This window comes from Lagenorhynchus albirostris, chromosome 2 (genome assembly GCF_949774975.1).
Source record: "Lagenorhynchus albirostris chromosome 2, mLagAlb1.1, whole genome shotgun sequence".
NCBI classification, from domain to species: domain Eukaryota; kingdom Metazoa; phylum Chordata; class Mammalia; order Artiodactyla; family Delphinidae; genus Lagenorhynchus; species Lagenorhynchus albirostris.
Genome location: NC_083096.1, coordinates 126134928 through 126150161, shown reverse-complemented (window position 1 = coordinate 126150161; position 15234 = coordinate 126134928). Strand labels below are relative to the sequence as shown.

The 15234-nt window shown below is 36.9% G+C and overlaps 1 protein-coding gene across 1 annotated transcript in view; it reads left to right on the top strand.

The window, feature by feature from the left end:
• LRRC7 (leucine rich repeat containing 7) overlaps window positions 1-15234 on the top strand; it is a 507812-nt gene that overhangs the window by 237824 nt on the left and 254754 nt on the right. The window contains exon 5 of the mRNA XM_060142541.1: window positions 13927-14005. Coding sequence (XP_059998524.1) covers window positions 13927-14005 — 79 coding nt within the window. The remainder of the gene's footprint in view (window positions 1-13926; window positions 14006-15234) is intronic.

Below are 15234 nucleotides of genomic sequence, written 5' to 3'. Positions count from 1 at the left end.
ACGTCCATCCACATCCCTTTATATCTTCTTGATCACTTTTTTATAAGTTATAATTTCCTGGGAAATAATCTATTCCATCATCCAGACGTTCAATTTTATTGTAAAACATTGTCCATAGACTTCTTTTACACGTTTTATAAATCTCTACCATATCCATGGCTGTCTCTTTCTTTGTATTCTTAACGTTTTTTAATTGTTCCATCTATCTTCTATGTTTTTATCTCCAATATGGCCAGAGGTTTTTCTACTTTGCTAATCTTTCAAATAATACTTTTTTGACTTATTTGTCTTAATACTGGTTGGTTGGCTGGCTTTTCCTCCAATCATTAATTTCTATTTTTCTACTTTATACTGCAGCTTTTTTATTATGCCCCTCCTACTTTTTACAGTTTACTCAATTGTTTTTAGTATTCCAATAAACTTGCAGCTTTTTTAGTTATCATATTATTTTTATTGAAATATGTTACAGACTACATAGTCTGGATTATTTCTCTTTATTCATTGACTTTCACATTGTGGCCTAGGATATGGTCAATTTTTAAAATATTCTTGGTTGCTTATGATAAAAACACATATTCTCAAGATTATTGAGAACAGGCTAGGGATCATCTAATAATATTCTTTATTCTTCCCTACATTATAGGCTTTTCTAGGACAAATACTGTATCTTAGTGATTTCTATATGCTTGAACATTGAAAGCAGATTTCAACCTCTTGTGTTCAATAAAGATTCTAGTCTTTCTTTTTAAGAATAAGTACATTAACCTTTATCTTTCTTGAGAGAGAGAGAGAGAGAGAGATGTAAATAAATATTCATGCTGCATGTAAATCACCCTTCCTCTCTAAGGAAAATTCCCAAAAATTACATACAGCAATCCATGGGTAAATCATTGGCTTTCCATGCCAATGGATCTTTTATCCTTTCTTCCTCAGAATCTTAATCCAACAGTAAAACTATGATCTTATGTCCATCAGAGATAACTGCATTTTATGATAGTGTGGTATCTGAATAAATAGTCTATTCCTGTTTGCAGAGTTGATACATGGTCTTAATGGAGTAAATTGTTTTATATGATAAAGCAAGATAATGAATGATAAGGTTTAATTGGGCAGTGATTCGATTTTAAGTCTGATTGTTGATTTGTCATAGCTTCAGAGAGACTATGACACCCTAATTTAAGGACTTTAATGAAAATGAAGTAATGTGAAAATGCTTCCTAATTCTGCAGCAATTAAGTGATTTTTCTCTCATCCTCTAAAACTTATTTCTATACAAGAATGAATTTGAACAGCATCATAGTGGGCCAAATCACTGTTGTTAGTTATAATGAAAGGCGATCAGAGGTGAAGGTATTATTATGTGTTTTACTGACTTGCCAATTATTCTACCCCTTCGCCAAATGAATCAAAAACACTGAAGACAAATAATGTCTTCAGCTTTCAGTGAAGAGGAGGAGTTTCTCTCAAACACACCAGAGAAAGAAGATATGAGTAACCAGTTAAATGATGAAAATCTTTAAAATTTTGAGCATATTCAGAAAAGAATAGAGACTCTAGCAGTGTATATATAAATTCTTAAGGAAGTCTATTTTGGGATGCCTTATGTGGGTTGGGGAGAAAATATTACCCTGCAGTTGTTTTCAATTAGCAATAAATATGCTCTTTGATGTTTGGCAAATCATTAGGCCATTTGTTTAGAGTAAAGCTTATTATTTTGTCCTATTAAATACCTTACTTCCAACGCTCTTAATGTGCTATTTATCTGAAAATCACTAGCACTTCCCTCACTGTAAGACTACTTTCCTTTCTACAGAGTCTACTTCTGCCCAAGATTATAGTGTTAAAATAGAGGATTGACTCCTCTGTTTCCATAGAGGAGTATGATGGCAACAAAAACCAGGTCTGTTCTCCTGCCACCTTCTTAGCTAGATACCAGGATTTTTAACTCTTTCTAATGTCTTCATGAGGAAATAAAACCAACATATAATTTTTATGTGTGTTGCCAGCACTTACTCCATGGGAGATAGAGCTTCCAATCTGGTAATATATTTAAATATAAGGGAGAAAGGAACTGTTCCCATCCCATCATCCTTCTGACGTCTGTGTTGGGCTCTGTCACCTAGAGTCAGCAGAGTCTTTCCTGAGCTGATTGATTAACCTGTCTTCGTGTGCCCCTGTAATTCCTAGAACTTGTAAAATAACAGAATTGGACTGGCAGTGAAGCGTTGTGAGTCCTCTCTCTACTAGGCCATACCCCCTCGCAGCTTCAGGATAAACTCCTGAAAAGAACTGCTGCACCTTGCACTGTTTCTAGACTCACAACAGCCACTATCAAAGTGCAAGCATAGTAAATGCTCAATAAATCAGTTGACTGATAATGAATAAAAAAAATCATTAGCCAAAAATGAGGTAAGATTATTAAATAGGTCCATTTAATATAGTAGTGACTCAATATATTTGTGGTTGAAGCAGAGAGAAGGTGGGGAGGGCAGGTGTCATTTTAACTCCTTTTGACGAAGTCTTATTCATTCCTTTATGAAAGAGCTTGTTGGTCAAGGTCATAAAGATTTCTTAAAATTTTCTCCAGACAGACATGTCCTAAAGGCAGAATCAGTTGCATGAATGCCTCAAAGTATTGATTACTTCACCTGCATTTGGCTTTTCTCTTTATAATGCCACTAAAATAGGCAGAGTCTTATAGGAGACCTTTAACTCTTCTTGCTTGAGTTCCTACTGAGTTCTTGGCTCCCTTCATTTGAAGGGTTGGAGGTCAAGCAAATCATTCCAGTCTGTTTGTTCTTCTCTCTCTCTCTCTCTCTCTCTCTCGCTCTCACTCTCGCTCTCTCTCTCCGTCTTTAATATATGACTGGCCTGTACATTGTCTCCCAAATTTACTAACCTAACTGCTGGATGCTTTTGCTTTCTCCCATATAATAGATTGTGCCTCTGAAATCTAACTCTAATCAGTACTTCCTACTTAATAGAGTATTGCCTCATTTACCAAATATCCTTAGGGAATGTGGGTTTATACACAAAATAATTTTCCAAAAAAATTACAGTTTATCCTTTTACACCTAATTTTAAAATTTTATTTGAATCATTCTGAATGGCAATTATTCCAAAAATGTTTCATATCACATTATTTTCTTTCAATGAGTATAATGAATGCAATTGAACCTTTCCAGGTTGACTTGAGTTCATTATGGTTTGTGTTATTAAATTATTTTAGTATGTGTAGATGCTTGCCTCTACACAAAATAAGAATGGTAGGCTTTAAGAGTTCTGGTGTTAACTTTGTAGTTTTTCCCATCACCTCCTTTATTATCAGACCATGAGTTATCAAGTCTTCATATTGACATTCTGCCTATTTTGAGTAGCCCTCTCTTCTTATTTGTTCCTTCTAATAGCTATTGGTTGAACTATATATAAAGAGGACATAGATTTGGAACTAAGCTTATAGTACTTGTCAGTATATTAAATTAAGAAATAAAGAACATGGGCTTCCCTGGTGGCGCAGTGGTTGAGAGTCCGCCTGCCGATGCAGGGGACAAGGGTTCGTGCCCCAGTCCGGGAAGATCCCACATGCCGCGGAGCGGCTGGGCCCGTGAGCCATGGCCGCTGAGCCTGCGCGTCCGGAGCCTGTGCTCCGCAACGGGAGAGGCTACAACAGTGAGAGGCCTGCGTACCGAAAAAAAAAAAAAAAGAACATTATGACCTGAGCAATGCACTCAATCTCAATGTTCCAGAAAGTTAATAGTACTATCTGAAATTTGACCAAAGGTAATTATAGAACAAATACAGTTTACAGTGCCCCTATAAGAATGCCACATGGTCAATCTTGAGTATGCATTAAACTCAGAGTTCTAGAAAGTTGGGGCTGTTTGTATTTGACCTGGAGAGTATATATGGAGCACATCCAATATATTGTGCTCTATTATGAATGTTGCGTTGTCAATTTTGAGTAGCTAAAATGTATACCCCCAAATAGTTTAAATCCTGGATTTGATGGAGGCAGCTTAATAAACATATAATGTGTGTTTGGAATAAGCTTGGCCTGGTTTCAAAACCTCCGAGCCTCAGTTTCTTCATTAGTTTAAATAGCAATAATAAATCATCTTATAAAATTGTTGTGAAGATGAACTAAAGCAAAGTGCTTATGTTTCCTCAATAAATTCCATTATTTCTGCTCCTAAATCTAACCCAATTTACTAGATATCCAAAAACCTGCCTGCTTTCTCAAAATTGAAAAAAAATATATAAAAATTGGTATCACGTTTAAAATATCAGATGAAAATATTAAAGTGTTATCAATATATATCCCTCCTTTGTTAAAATTAAGGTTTTAATCCTTTTTCAGCCTACGGCACTTACATCATGGGGTAGACCATTTAGGCTGATGATACCTCTGAATTTCAGAGAATTCAGAGAAGCATTTCAAAATGCACTATCTATAACTATTATCATATATACAGGTTTAAATAAAAATTTTTAAAGTAATAAACATAAACTTTAATGCATTTGAGAGAACTCTAAATCATTTAAAATTTGGTATTTGTAGGAAGTCCTTTATATTATTTTTGTATGAAAAGAGAGTTACCTGTTTCATCTTAGAAAAGGTAATTTCAATCTAAAGCATCTGTGCTTAAGATCATGTGTTTCTTTCCATGTTTGTACTGTTTTAGTTCATTGCTTCAGGATATTGATGCAAAAATATAATTAAATCCAATTTAATAGACACTTGCTCAGTTTCTGTTGTTTTCCTAGGTCTGATCTAGGTACTGTCAGGAATATCAAGAAATTGAATGTCAACTGACTCCATCCTCCTATCTTTCCAGAACACTCCCTCTTATACCACTCCAACCCTCCTTTGACCCCATCAGAACCACCAGTGTATTAGTACCACCACCTTTTCATGAATTCTCTCAACCTCTCTCAAGGTTTGCTCTGCCCTTTTTGCATGGTTTGAATTTTATGGTCAGTCATCAAATGACCCCCTTGATACCTTTGCTTCTCTTTTATATATCTACGTATGCTCAGTAAAATTACAACCCTGACTGAATCCAGCTCTCTACCTATGGCTGAAAAGATCCGGAAGAAAACAGTCACACTGATTGATATGACTTTAAGTTCATGATTGCAGTTCTGAAGTGGAGCCTTAATGCTTCCCAACAATCATGTTGTACTTCCTTCCTCTATTGATTCTCATTCTCTTCTGGTGACTATTTCACATGTTCTCTTCTGTCTTCAAACTCCCACATCTCCTGTCCCATGTTCATGGTTATTTATCCTACTCCACTGAGAAAATCAAAACTCTCGAAGGATGATTTCCAGACTGTCACCATCCTATCAATTCATCTACCAGCATCTGCACCCATATTCTCTCATTTCTGCCAAATTAGTACAGGTAAACTACTCCTGTTTCTCTCTAAAACCAGTCTCTCCACTGGTTAACCATCCCCTCTTGCCGACCCATGGATATCACTGTAGAAATTCTCCTCAGTCTCTACCACATCATCAAGATTTTCCTACTTGTTTATTCTAATCAGTATACCCACTTGCTATTATTTCTTCTGTTCTAAAGAAAATTTCTTGGATTTTCTTCCCTTAATATCCCTCACCCCCTTGCAGCAAAAGCTCTAGATGGAGTTGTCTATATCCTTTATCTACGATTCTTTCCTCTCATCCTCTCTTAAACCCACCCCAGTCTTTAAGCCCTCCACTCCAAAACAATTCCAAATGAGGTCATACAGATCTCCTCATTACTAAATCCAAAGGCAATATTTGGTCATCATGTTACTTGACCTAGCAACATCATTTGAAACAGTTGAATGCTTCTTCCTACTTTGCACATTTTCTTTATTTGATTTCTAGGATTCAATACTCTTATTTTTTCCCCCTATCTCACTGATTGATCTTGTTCAGGCTCCTATGTTGATTCTTCCTCTTCTCCCCAACCTCATTTTGGAGTATTTCATGGTTCAGCCCCTTGTCCTTGTTTCTTCATTATCTACATTTACATCACTGGTGCTCACATTTTGTCTCATGGTTTAAATACTGTCTAAATCAGCGGTTCCCAACCTTTTTGGTACCAGGGACCGGTTTCATGGAAGACAATTTTTCCACAAACCGGGGTGGGGGGGGATGGTTTCAGGATGATTCAAGCACATTACATTTACTGTGCACTTTATTCCTATTATTATTACATTGTAATATATAATGAAATAATTATACAACTCACCAGAATGCAGAATCAGTGGGAGCCCTGAGCTTGTTTTCCTGCAACTAGATGGTCCCATCTGGGGGTGATGGGAGACAGTGATACCCGAAGTGTGTTGCTATGTCCAGTCTACTCAGTAATCTCATTTTGGTTGCTGTCACTGCAGAAAACACTGCTTCACAAAGATAGGATGTTGGAAATGGAAGCAGGCTTTTCAGTGCTTTTATGGCAATCTCAATTTATTCCGCCTTGACTTTAATCCAGAACGTATGGAGATTTGAAGTTGTCTCAAACATACTTTTAAGGCCACCATCATTTACTATATCAAGGAGTTGATCCTCTTCTATAGCACAGAGAAAGTCAATTCACCTGGCTTATGCACACAAATGGATCATGGATCCATTCCTTCCCAGTTCGGAGGTCTTTTGTGGTTGGGAAGTAATGCTCAAATTCTTTTGAAAGCTGAGATAAGTGATCATACGCCAGCTGGGAGAAAGAAGGCCCTGGCTCTGTCTCTTTCAAAATCTCTGCTAATGTTTGAAACTTGTCAAAAATCCCAGTGTTCAATCGTCGCCCCCATAATTCCAGTTTGGCTTTGAATGCAGCCACATTATCTGCCGACTTGAACACACTTGTCGTTCTCCCCTGAAATGACAGATTGAGCTCATTGAGCAGGTTGAATATGTCACACAAGTAAGCAAGATTTGCGACCCATTCTGTGTCACTGAAATGTGCTGCCAGTGGTGACTGTTTTTCTAAAAGGAATCTCTGGAGCGGCTCTCATAACTCAAAAACTCTGACCAGTGATCTGCCTTTAGAAAGCCATCTCACTTCTGTGTATAAGAGAAGACGTGTGCTCTGCGTCCATCTCCTCACAGAGCTGCATGAACAGACGTGAGTTAAGGGCATGTACTTTAATGTGGTTGATAATTTTAATCACATCCTGCAAAACGTCTTTAAGTTCAGGTGACATTTTTCAGATAGCCAGCATTTCTCTATGGATGACACAGTGTGTAGACTCACATTCAGAAGCGACCTCTTCGACCCGAGTAGTGAAACCAGAAAGCTGTCCAGTCATGGCAGCCTCTCTGTCCGTGCATATACCAACACAGAATGACCAATTCAGTTTTCCTGACATGTAATCATTCAAAGACTTGAATAGTTTTGCAGCTGTGGCGTTGGTTGGCAACAAAAGTGTACATAACGTATCCTCATGTGCATCCTCCTGAAAAATATATGGCACAAAAACATGCATTGTTGCCTTGTCATCAACATCAGTAGAGTTGTCAACCTGGATTGCGTACCATGGTGACTCATTAATCCTCTCTAACAATTGTGCCTCAATATCCTCTATTTCATCAATTTGTCTAGTTATGGTGCTAGACGATAGTGAAACACGTGCCATCTTTTGAACTGCAGCCTCTCCTAAAAGTTCACGACAGATGTCCTTAACAGCAGGCAGGATCAACTCTTCACCAATAGTAAAGGGCTTCTTAGCTTTAGCAATGTGGTTAGCCACTAAGGATGATGCTCTCAGTGCAGACACATTTGATGAAGTAGTGGTCTTCAATAATTGCTTCCATTCTTCACGTTCATGTTTTTCTTCTTTTGAAAAACTCCAAAGGTTTGTCTTTTAATGCAGAGTGCTTGGTCTCCATGTGACAAAGCAATTTTGAAGGTTTCATGGCTTCGTTGGATAGCCAGTTGCCACATACTATACAACACGGGCTTGGAGAATGTGAATCAGCTGTTGCAATGAACCCGTAATTTAAGTAGAACTCTTGGTATTTTCTTTTAAATGCAGCTTTCTTTTTGTTGGCAGTCGTAGAGTCTTCTGCTATCTCATCATTGGGTCTTTCCCCCTTTTCAAAGAAGCTCTCCAGCGATGTTTGATTTTTACTCATTTTGGCTAGGGTTAGCTTGTGGGCTTACCAAAACTGTGACTGAGACAAGTGTGCAGTGCGGAGAGGCGTGGATGTAAGTGGTAAATAAAATAATGGACGAGCCACACACGGACAAAAATAAGTGTCGGATTCTGACTTAAAGCCTGTCACCAGATGCAGCTGTACAATTGAGGTACATCAACTCACTTGCCACTATAAAGCCTGCCATCAGATGCAGCTTGTCACTTGCCACTCACTGATAGGGTTTTGATATGTCTCCAAGCAATTGATTTATTACGGTCTCTGTGCAGTCAAACCTCTCTGCTAATGATGATCTGTATTTGCAGCCACTCCCCAGCGCTAGCATCACTGCCTCAGCTCCACCTCAGATCATCAGGCATTAGATTCTCATAAGGAACGTACAACCTAGATCCCTTGCATGCGCAGTTCACAGTAGGGTTTGCGTTCCTATGAGAATCTAATGCCATGGCTGATCTGACAGGAGGTGGAGCTCAGGTGGTAATGCCAGCGATGGGGAGCGGCTGTAAATACAGATGAAGCTTCGCTCGCTTGCCCGCTGCTCACCTCCTGCTGTGCGACCCGGTTCCTAACAGGCCACAGACCGATACTGGTCTATGGCCCAGGGGTTGGGGATCCCTGATCTAAATGATAATGAATCCTACATCTTGAAATCTACAGTCTAGACCTCTCTCCTAAACCCATCTGACAACCTCTCTTAGAAGTCTTACAGACATCTCGAATTACACATGTCCAAAAGTGAACTATTATTCTTCTTTCCAAAACCTATTTCACATATTGTTTTTCCCATCTAAGTTCAAGATAACTCCTTTATTCAAGTTGCTTAGGACAAAGAACCTGGAGTTGTCCTTGATTTCCTTTTTTCTTTCATACTCTTCGTCCAATCTATCATGCTGTCCTATTGGTCTTATGTTCAAAATTCATCCAGATTCCACTCACTTCCTTCACCCTCCATTGCTCCCACCCTGATGTAAGCCGTCATCAATTCTCCTTATGGTTTATTACAATAACACTTAATTGACCTCCCTTTCAGAAAGACCACTCTACTCAGGAGCCAGAGAGATCCTCTCGAATTATAAATCAGACTGTATAACACATCCTTCAATGTCTCTCTATTTCATTCAGAGTAAAAACGATTCTTGTAATGGCCCGAGAGCCCCTACATGAGTCAACACCCCCGTCTCCCCATCATACACCCCTTATTACTTCTCTAACCTAATTCTTTGCTACTCTTCTCTTCCTCACTGTGTTCCAGTCACACTGGCCTCCTAGCTATTCCTAGAATACACCAGGAATGATTAATCTTCATGTCTATTCACTCTGTCTAAAATTCTCCTACTGTCCATCTTCAGTTTCCAGATATCTGTATTCCTATCTCTCTCACCTTCTTCAAGTCTTTTCTCAACTGCCACCTTTCCAATTAATAAGGCTTACCCTAATCACCGTAGTTAAGTTTGAAATCTTCAGGCATTTCTGATCTATCATTATTGTGCTCTAATTACATTTTCCATAGCATGTCTCAAAAATTAAATACTATTTAATGTATTTCATGTGTATGCTAATTCTCTATGGTTTATTGTATGTGTTACTTTGCCAGAATATAAGCTCCACAAATAAAGAGAATGTATCCATTTTTCTTACACTGTATCACCAATGTTTAATACAATTCCTAACACAGAGTAAACACTCAATAAATATTTGTTGAATGTTGACTTTCCCTTTTAGGGACCTTATAATTAAAATATCAGGGAACCACGTAAGACAAGATGATAAAGCAATAATTCCTCAATTTATAACCATATATTGTGTCTCATTATTTTTCAGTGTAAATTTCAGAAATAATACAATCTAAAATGCTAGTCTTAAGAAAAGAAGGTCATGGGCTTCCCAGGTGGCGCAGTGGTTGAGAGTCCGCCTGCCGATGCAGGGGACACGGGTTCGTGCCCCGGTCTGGGAAGATCCCACATGCCGCAAAGCGGCTGGGCCCGTGAGCCATGGCCGCTGAGCCTGCGCGTCCGGAGCCTGTGCTCCGCAACGGGAGAGGCCACACAGTGAGAGCCCCGCGTATCGCAAAAAAAAAAAAAAAAAAAAAAGTGTGTATGAACTTTTTTAGAATTGAATAGTGTGTGTACATTTATATATATTATAACAATATATATGTGTATAAATATATGTATTTATAACTTTTTAAAAAATCAAACACACTGTGTTTCAGAGGACCAGACAGACCAGTCTCAAAAATTGGTTAATAAAAATGTGAGCGCTACGGGGAATTCCCTGGCGGTCCAGTGGTTAGGCTCCGCGATTGCACTGCCGAGGGCGCAGGTTTGATCCCTGGTCCGGGAACTAAGATCCTGCAAGCTGGTTGGCAAGGCCAAAAATAAATTTAAAAAAAAAAAAAGGAAAAGAAGCAAGATGCTTAAAAAAAAATGTCGGCTCTACATTTTTAATATAATAACGTAATAAAGAGGAACAATAAACATGGTGTTATTTTAGTAAGTAATGTATATTACAATAAGTAATGTAAATTTTAATAAGTAATGTAATAAAGTAACGTAATAAAGAGGAACAATAGACATGGTGTTAAAAAATATTAAATAAATCCCACCTATATTCGTTCCCATCTATAAACATCCATTAGGTATTTAAATAAGTTACCTAATCTTTGTGAATGCGTGATTCTTCATCCATAAGATGAAAATAATATTGCCTAATATATCTTCCTCAAAGGATTATTAAGAAAATTAAATTATTTTACACAGTGGCATAAAGGAATGTAAGTTAACTTTCCTCTTATTAATACATGAATTTTACCTAGTATTTATTAGATACTTATTAAGTGGCTGACATGATAGTAAGTGCTTTACAACATGCTATCTAATAATTGGAACAGCCCTTTGAATTAGGCAAGAAATGAGAAAGTGACGTTCAAATATTAAAATGTCTGACTAAGATTACATAGCTAGTTAAGTGACAATACTGAGATTAGGTCATCCTTCCAACCCATGCTTTTAACTACTATGCTTTAGTACCTCTCCATGTTTAGACTGAACTATAAGTTAAAGATATGCTCTAAGAACTTTTCCTAAAATCTAAGGTCCATATATTAGTATATATGGTAAAGTTCCCCTGGCAACCTATTTTTCCAAATGTGTTCTGACTTTCATAAGCACATTAAGCAGCTATAAAAACCTCTACAAAAATACAAAAATATTGCTCAGCATAGACTAGTTATATATGTTTACATTATAACATACAAATATTTATTTATAAATATGTTTATTATTTACTTCCCATCTGCAAGAGCATTTATTGCAGCTATTATATTGATAAGATATTGAGATATTCTTTTCAGCACACTAATTCCTACCTCTTTGTTGTTCTCTTAGGTAGATAAATTTTACAAGTTTATACTAGCCAGCTCATCTCGACATGATTGTTGGTTCCTTTGTTGACGGACACCCTCTGCTTCTATTTGTTTCTAATAATTATAGATAACAGATATTCAGCACTTTGTGCCAATTACTTTACTTGCTTTATCTCCGTCAATCCTCTCTGCAACTCTCTGATGAAACCATTTATATAATAATCATATTTCAGAGTAGGAAACTAAGACATCGAACATTTAAATGACTTGCCTAGGGTTACCCAAACGGTAAATTATAACGTTGGGATTCCATTTTAATCCAATGGACTCTGCTCTGAACAATTTTAAGTTTAACTGTAAACAACATAATGTGAGTTTTTTTTTAACAAATAATGTGGTAGCATTTTCACCACAGCAGGGAATTCCATTTTCAGCAGAAGATAAAGAGATACACTACAGTCTTTTCTTTAAAATCGTACTTTAATTTGCTTCTCCTTCCATGTCTTTGTTTACATATAATTTCAGGAAATATCATCCTAAGGCAGGCACCTGTGGAGATAAGGCATCAGGCACACTGGCTTGTAATGAGCCCAGATTGGTAACCGGGCAGAAAAAGCTAAAGGGAGAAAAGTAAAAGCCTTATACTCCTGTTGGTTGCAGATATCCGAAGTGACTATGAATGCTCAGGGTAAAAGTTGAGGATAGCTAAGGGTTATGTTATTGACTTCTGTGCCATTTTGTTAACCTCTAGTTAATAAGGGCAGCTCTAGGTGTTATGACCTTTCCAAAAAGGGTAATTGTTTTTCTCATTCAATTCATACGTAATGGTGCTCCTAAACTTCCTTAGGATTTTATTAAGAAGGCAAAATCCTTCAGCAATAATTTTAGGACAGCACAGTTTCTGGTGAATCTTCACATAGAGAGAAGTGGCATGAGAAATGCCTTCACACCATCTTTCATACCCTCACTTTGCATTGGTAAATGACTTGTTTGGTTTGGCTCTCCTCCTGCTGCTTCTCTGGACCTTCAAATCCTGTGGACATGGTGGTCTATGTCAACAGAATCTAGGAAGGTGGAGGGTTTTCTTTCTTGATTATCTATCATCAAAAAGTTCAACTAAATCCTACCACAAAGTGTTCCTTATCCTTCTGTCTTATATGAAGCACCTGGCAGGACTAGTACTTCATAGACATTTTTTTAAACACTTAACAATAGTTTCAAAAATTGAGAGCAAGCAGTACTGCAGGGATATAGGAATGGCTTCATATAGCTGTTTTCCCTTCTAATTTTTGTAGGGCTTATTTCAATCATCCCGCAGTATCTGTGGGAGATTGGTTCCAGAAAATACCAAAATTGGTTGGCTCCCTGCAGATACCAAAATCCGCAGGTGCTCAAGTTCCTTATATAAAATGGCGTAGTATTTACATATAACCTATGCACACCCATCTGTATACTTTAAATCACCTCTAGATTATTTATAATACTTAATGAAATGCAAATGCTATGTTAATAGTTGCCAGTGTGTAGCAAATTCAAGTTTTGCTTTCTGGAACTTTCTGAGTTTTTTTTTTTTTTTTAATATTTTCTACCTGCGCTTTGTTGAATCTGTGGATGTGGAAATTGTGGATATGGAGGGCCAACTATATATTTAATTCATTTGTATCAACGGATTGAAGCATCCTCCACATCTTTTATTCCTCTGAATAAAATCCTAATTTATGGATTGGGTTTTGGCTTACTGATTTCCAGTAAGAAAAACTTGTGTTTTTCTGTCACATAGCCAACAGCACAGCTGTGACAGCAGATGAGCAGTTCTCCAAGGGCAGTCAGCCAGGCTGGCTACCTCAGAGACTCCAGAGAGGATCCCAGGAAGGATTGCTCACTTTGTCACCCTTTCAGGCAGATGTAGAGCTGCACTCTGTGCCAACAAGAAAGAGGTGCACCAAATGTGTTAGAGCTTCTTAATAGTTTGGGAATATCTATTGGTTTTGTGAATTCTCCTTAGGTATTTACATTGTACATGTTCAATCTTCTCAATCATACAAAATGAAGGGAGTAAAGATTTTATTTTCTGTTTTCTTATATCTGCTGATTTCCCCTTTCTTTTGTAGCAGCACTATAATAACTAAATAATCCCAACTATTTTTATTTCTTTAGATTAGTAAACAGCCAAGGTATATCCTATGCTAAATTGTCCTCAATTTTATATCTAATTTCCAATTATTACTATCATAAAATATTATTTAACACTCATATTTTTTAAATGTATGTATATTATATAAAACTAATGTATTATATTAATAAGTTATTATTCTTACATGTGATTACCCATATGGTGTTTACACTGTGTATTTAATTAATTATTCTTAATATTAAAACTATTGTTTAGTATATTTTATGTACTATTTTCTTAATTTTAGGTGTACAAGAATTTCCAGAAAACATAAAGTGCTGTAAGTGTTTAACAATTATTGAAGCCAGTGTCAATCCCATTTCTAAGTGAGTATGAGTGATTACATTTTATTTATCTTTATATTTCCATTGGATAATAATGTACCAAGATAAAGGAAACTCACATAGTAAATGAATTTTAAATGCTGTATTTAAAATTCAGTTTAATAGAATGATGGGAAAGGAATAATCAAATCAGGATAGTTCAATAAAAGATGAGTAAAAGCATTGCTGAGTAAAAATGAAGGCCTAATTGACACAAGATGGCATTACTTTGAAGGAAACCGTGTCATCATTTTTTGTGGTTCTCAAGCAACATTCCATGGAAGAGCGCCAAAACTAAGAAAACAGTTATTAGTTATGGTCATGCTGGAAAATTAGCATCAAGGTTCTGATGAAAGTTCAAGAGAGTGCAAATGTATAAGGTGCATGCAAATAGCTGTCATGCGATTCAAGGTGGAAAATGAATTAAGTATGATCAGAAAAAGGGAGTACTGTATTTAGGTACCAGATATCACAGGAAGAGCAAAAAGACAATTCTGTGAGGATAGCCTAATGGAAGACATGGATGGTAAAAATACTGTGATCAGAAATAGGGTATTTGTGTGTCATGATCTGTTAGTAGAGAAATGCCAAGGGAAAGTGAAACCCAGCATGTGACCATGTTTCAAATTATGATATGCCATAGTGATAGTGTGTATTGTGGAATCAAATAGGTGAAGAAACCATGAAGTGAATGGATTGGGTAAGCCCTGGACCTGAATGTTAAAGTCACTTATCTGTGGAAGTGGATGTAAAATCTAGAAAGTCTATTGAAAGTTGTAGTAACATTTGGAAGTGGATGAAATTAATCAGTGGTATTGGGATGCAGATAATGAGTTGCAAAGTAAGACTGGCATTTTAATAATACAAACACTGACAGGATTTGAGCAAAATCCCTCAGTCCTTTGTCCACGTGAAGATGGGGACACTGGGAGAAACTGAAGTTCATAGGAAAGGCATTGAATGAATCTAGTGTTTCCAGTAAAAGACAAAAGGAAGTTTATCAAAGGGAATTTAAAGGGAAAATTTTCACCAATAGGGTTGAGGAGAGGGAGTAGTGAGGATGGTTTCTCTATGGATCATGAAAAGAGGATGTAGGTGAAACTAGAAATGAAATAGAATGTAAAAGAATGAGGTAGAAGTTTAGATGAGGCTCTTTACAGTGAATGGTTTGTGAAATAATTTGAGGCCTTTAGTAGAAAGTGTGAAACATCAAGGAATAAACTATGTTTGAA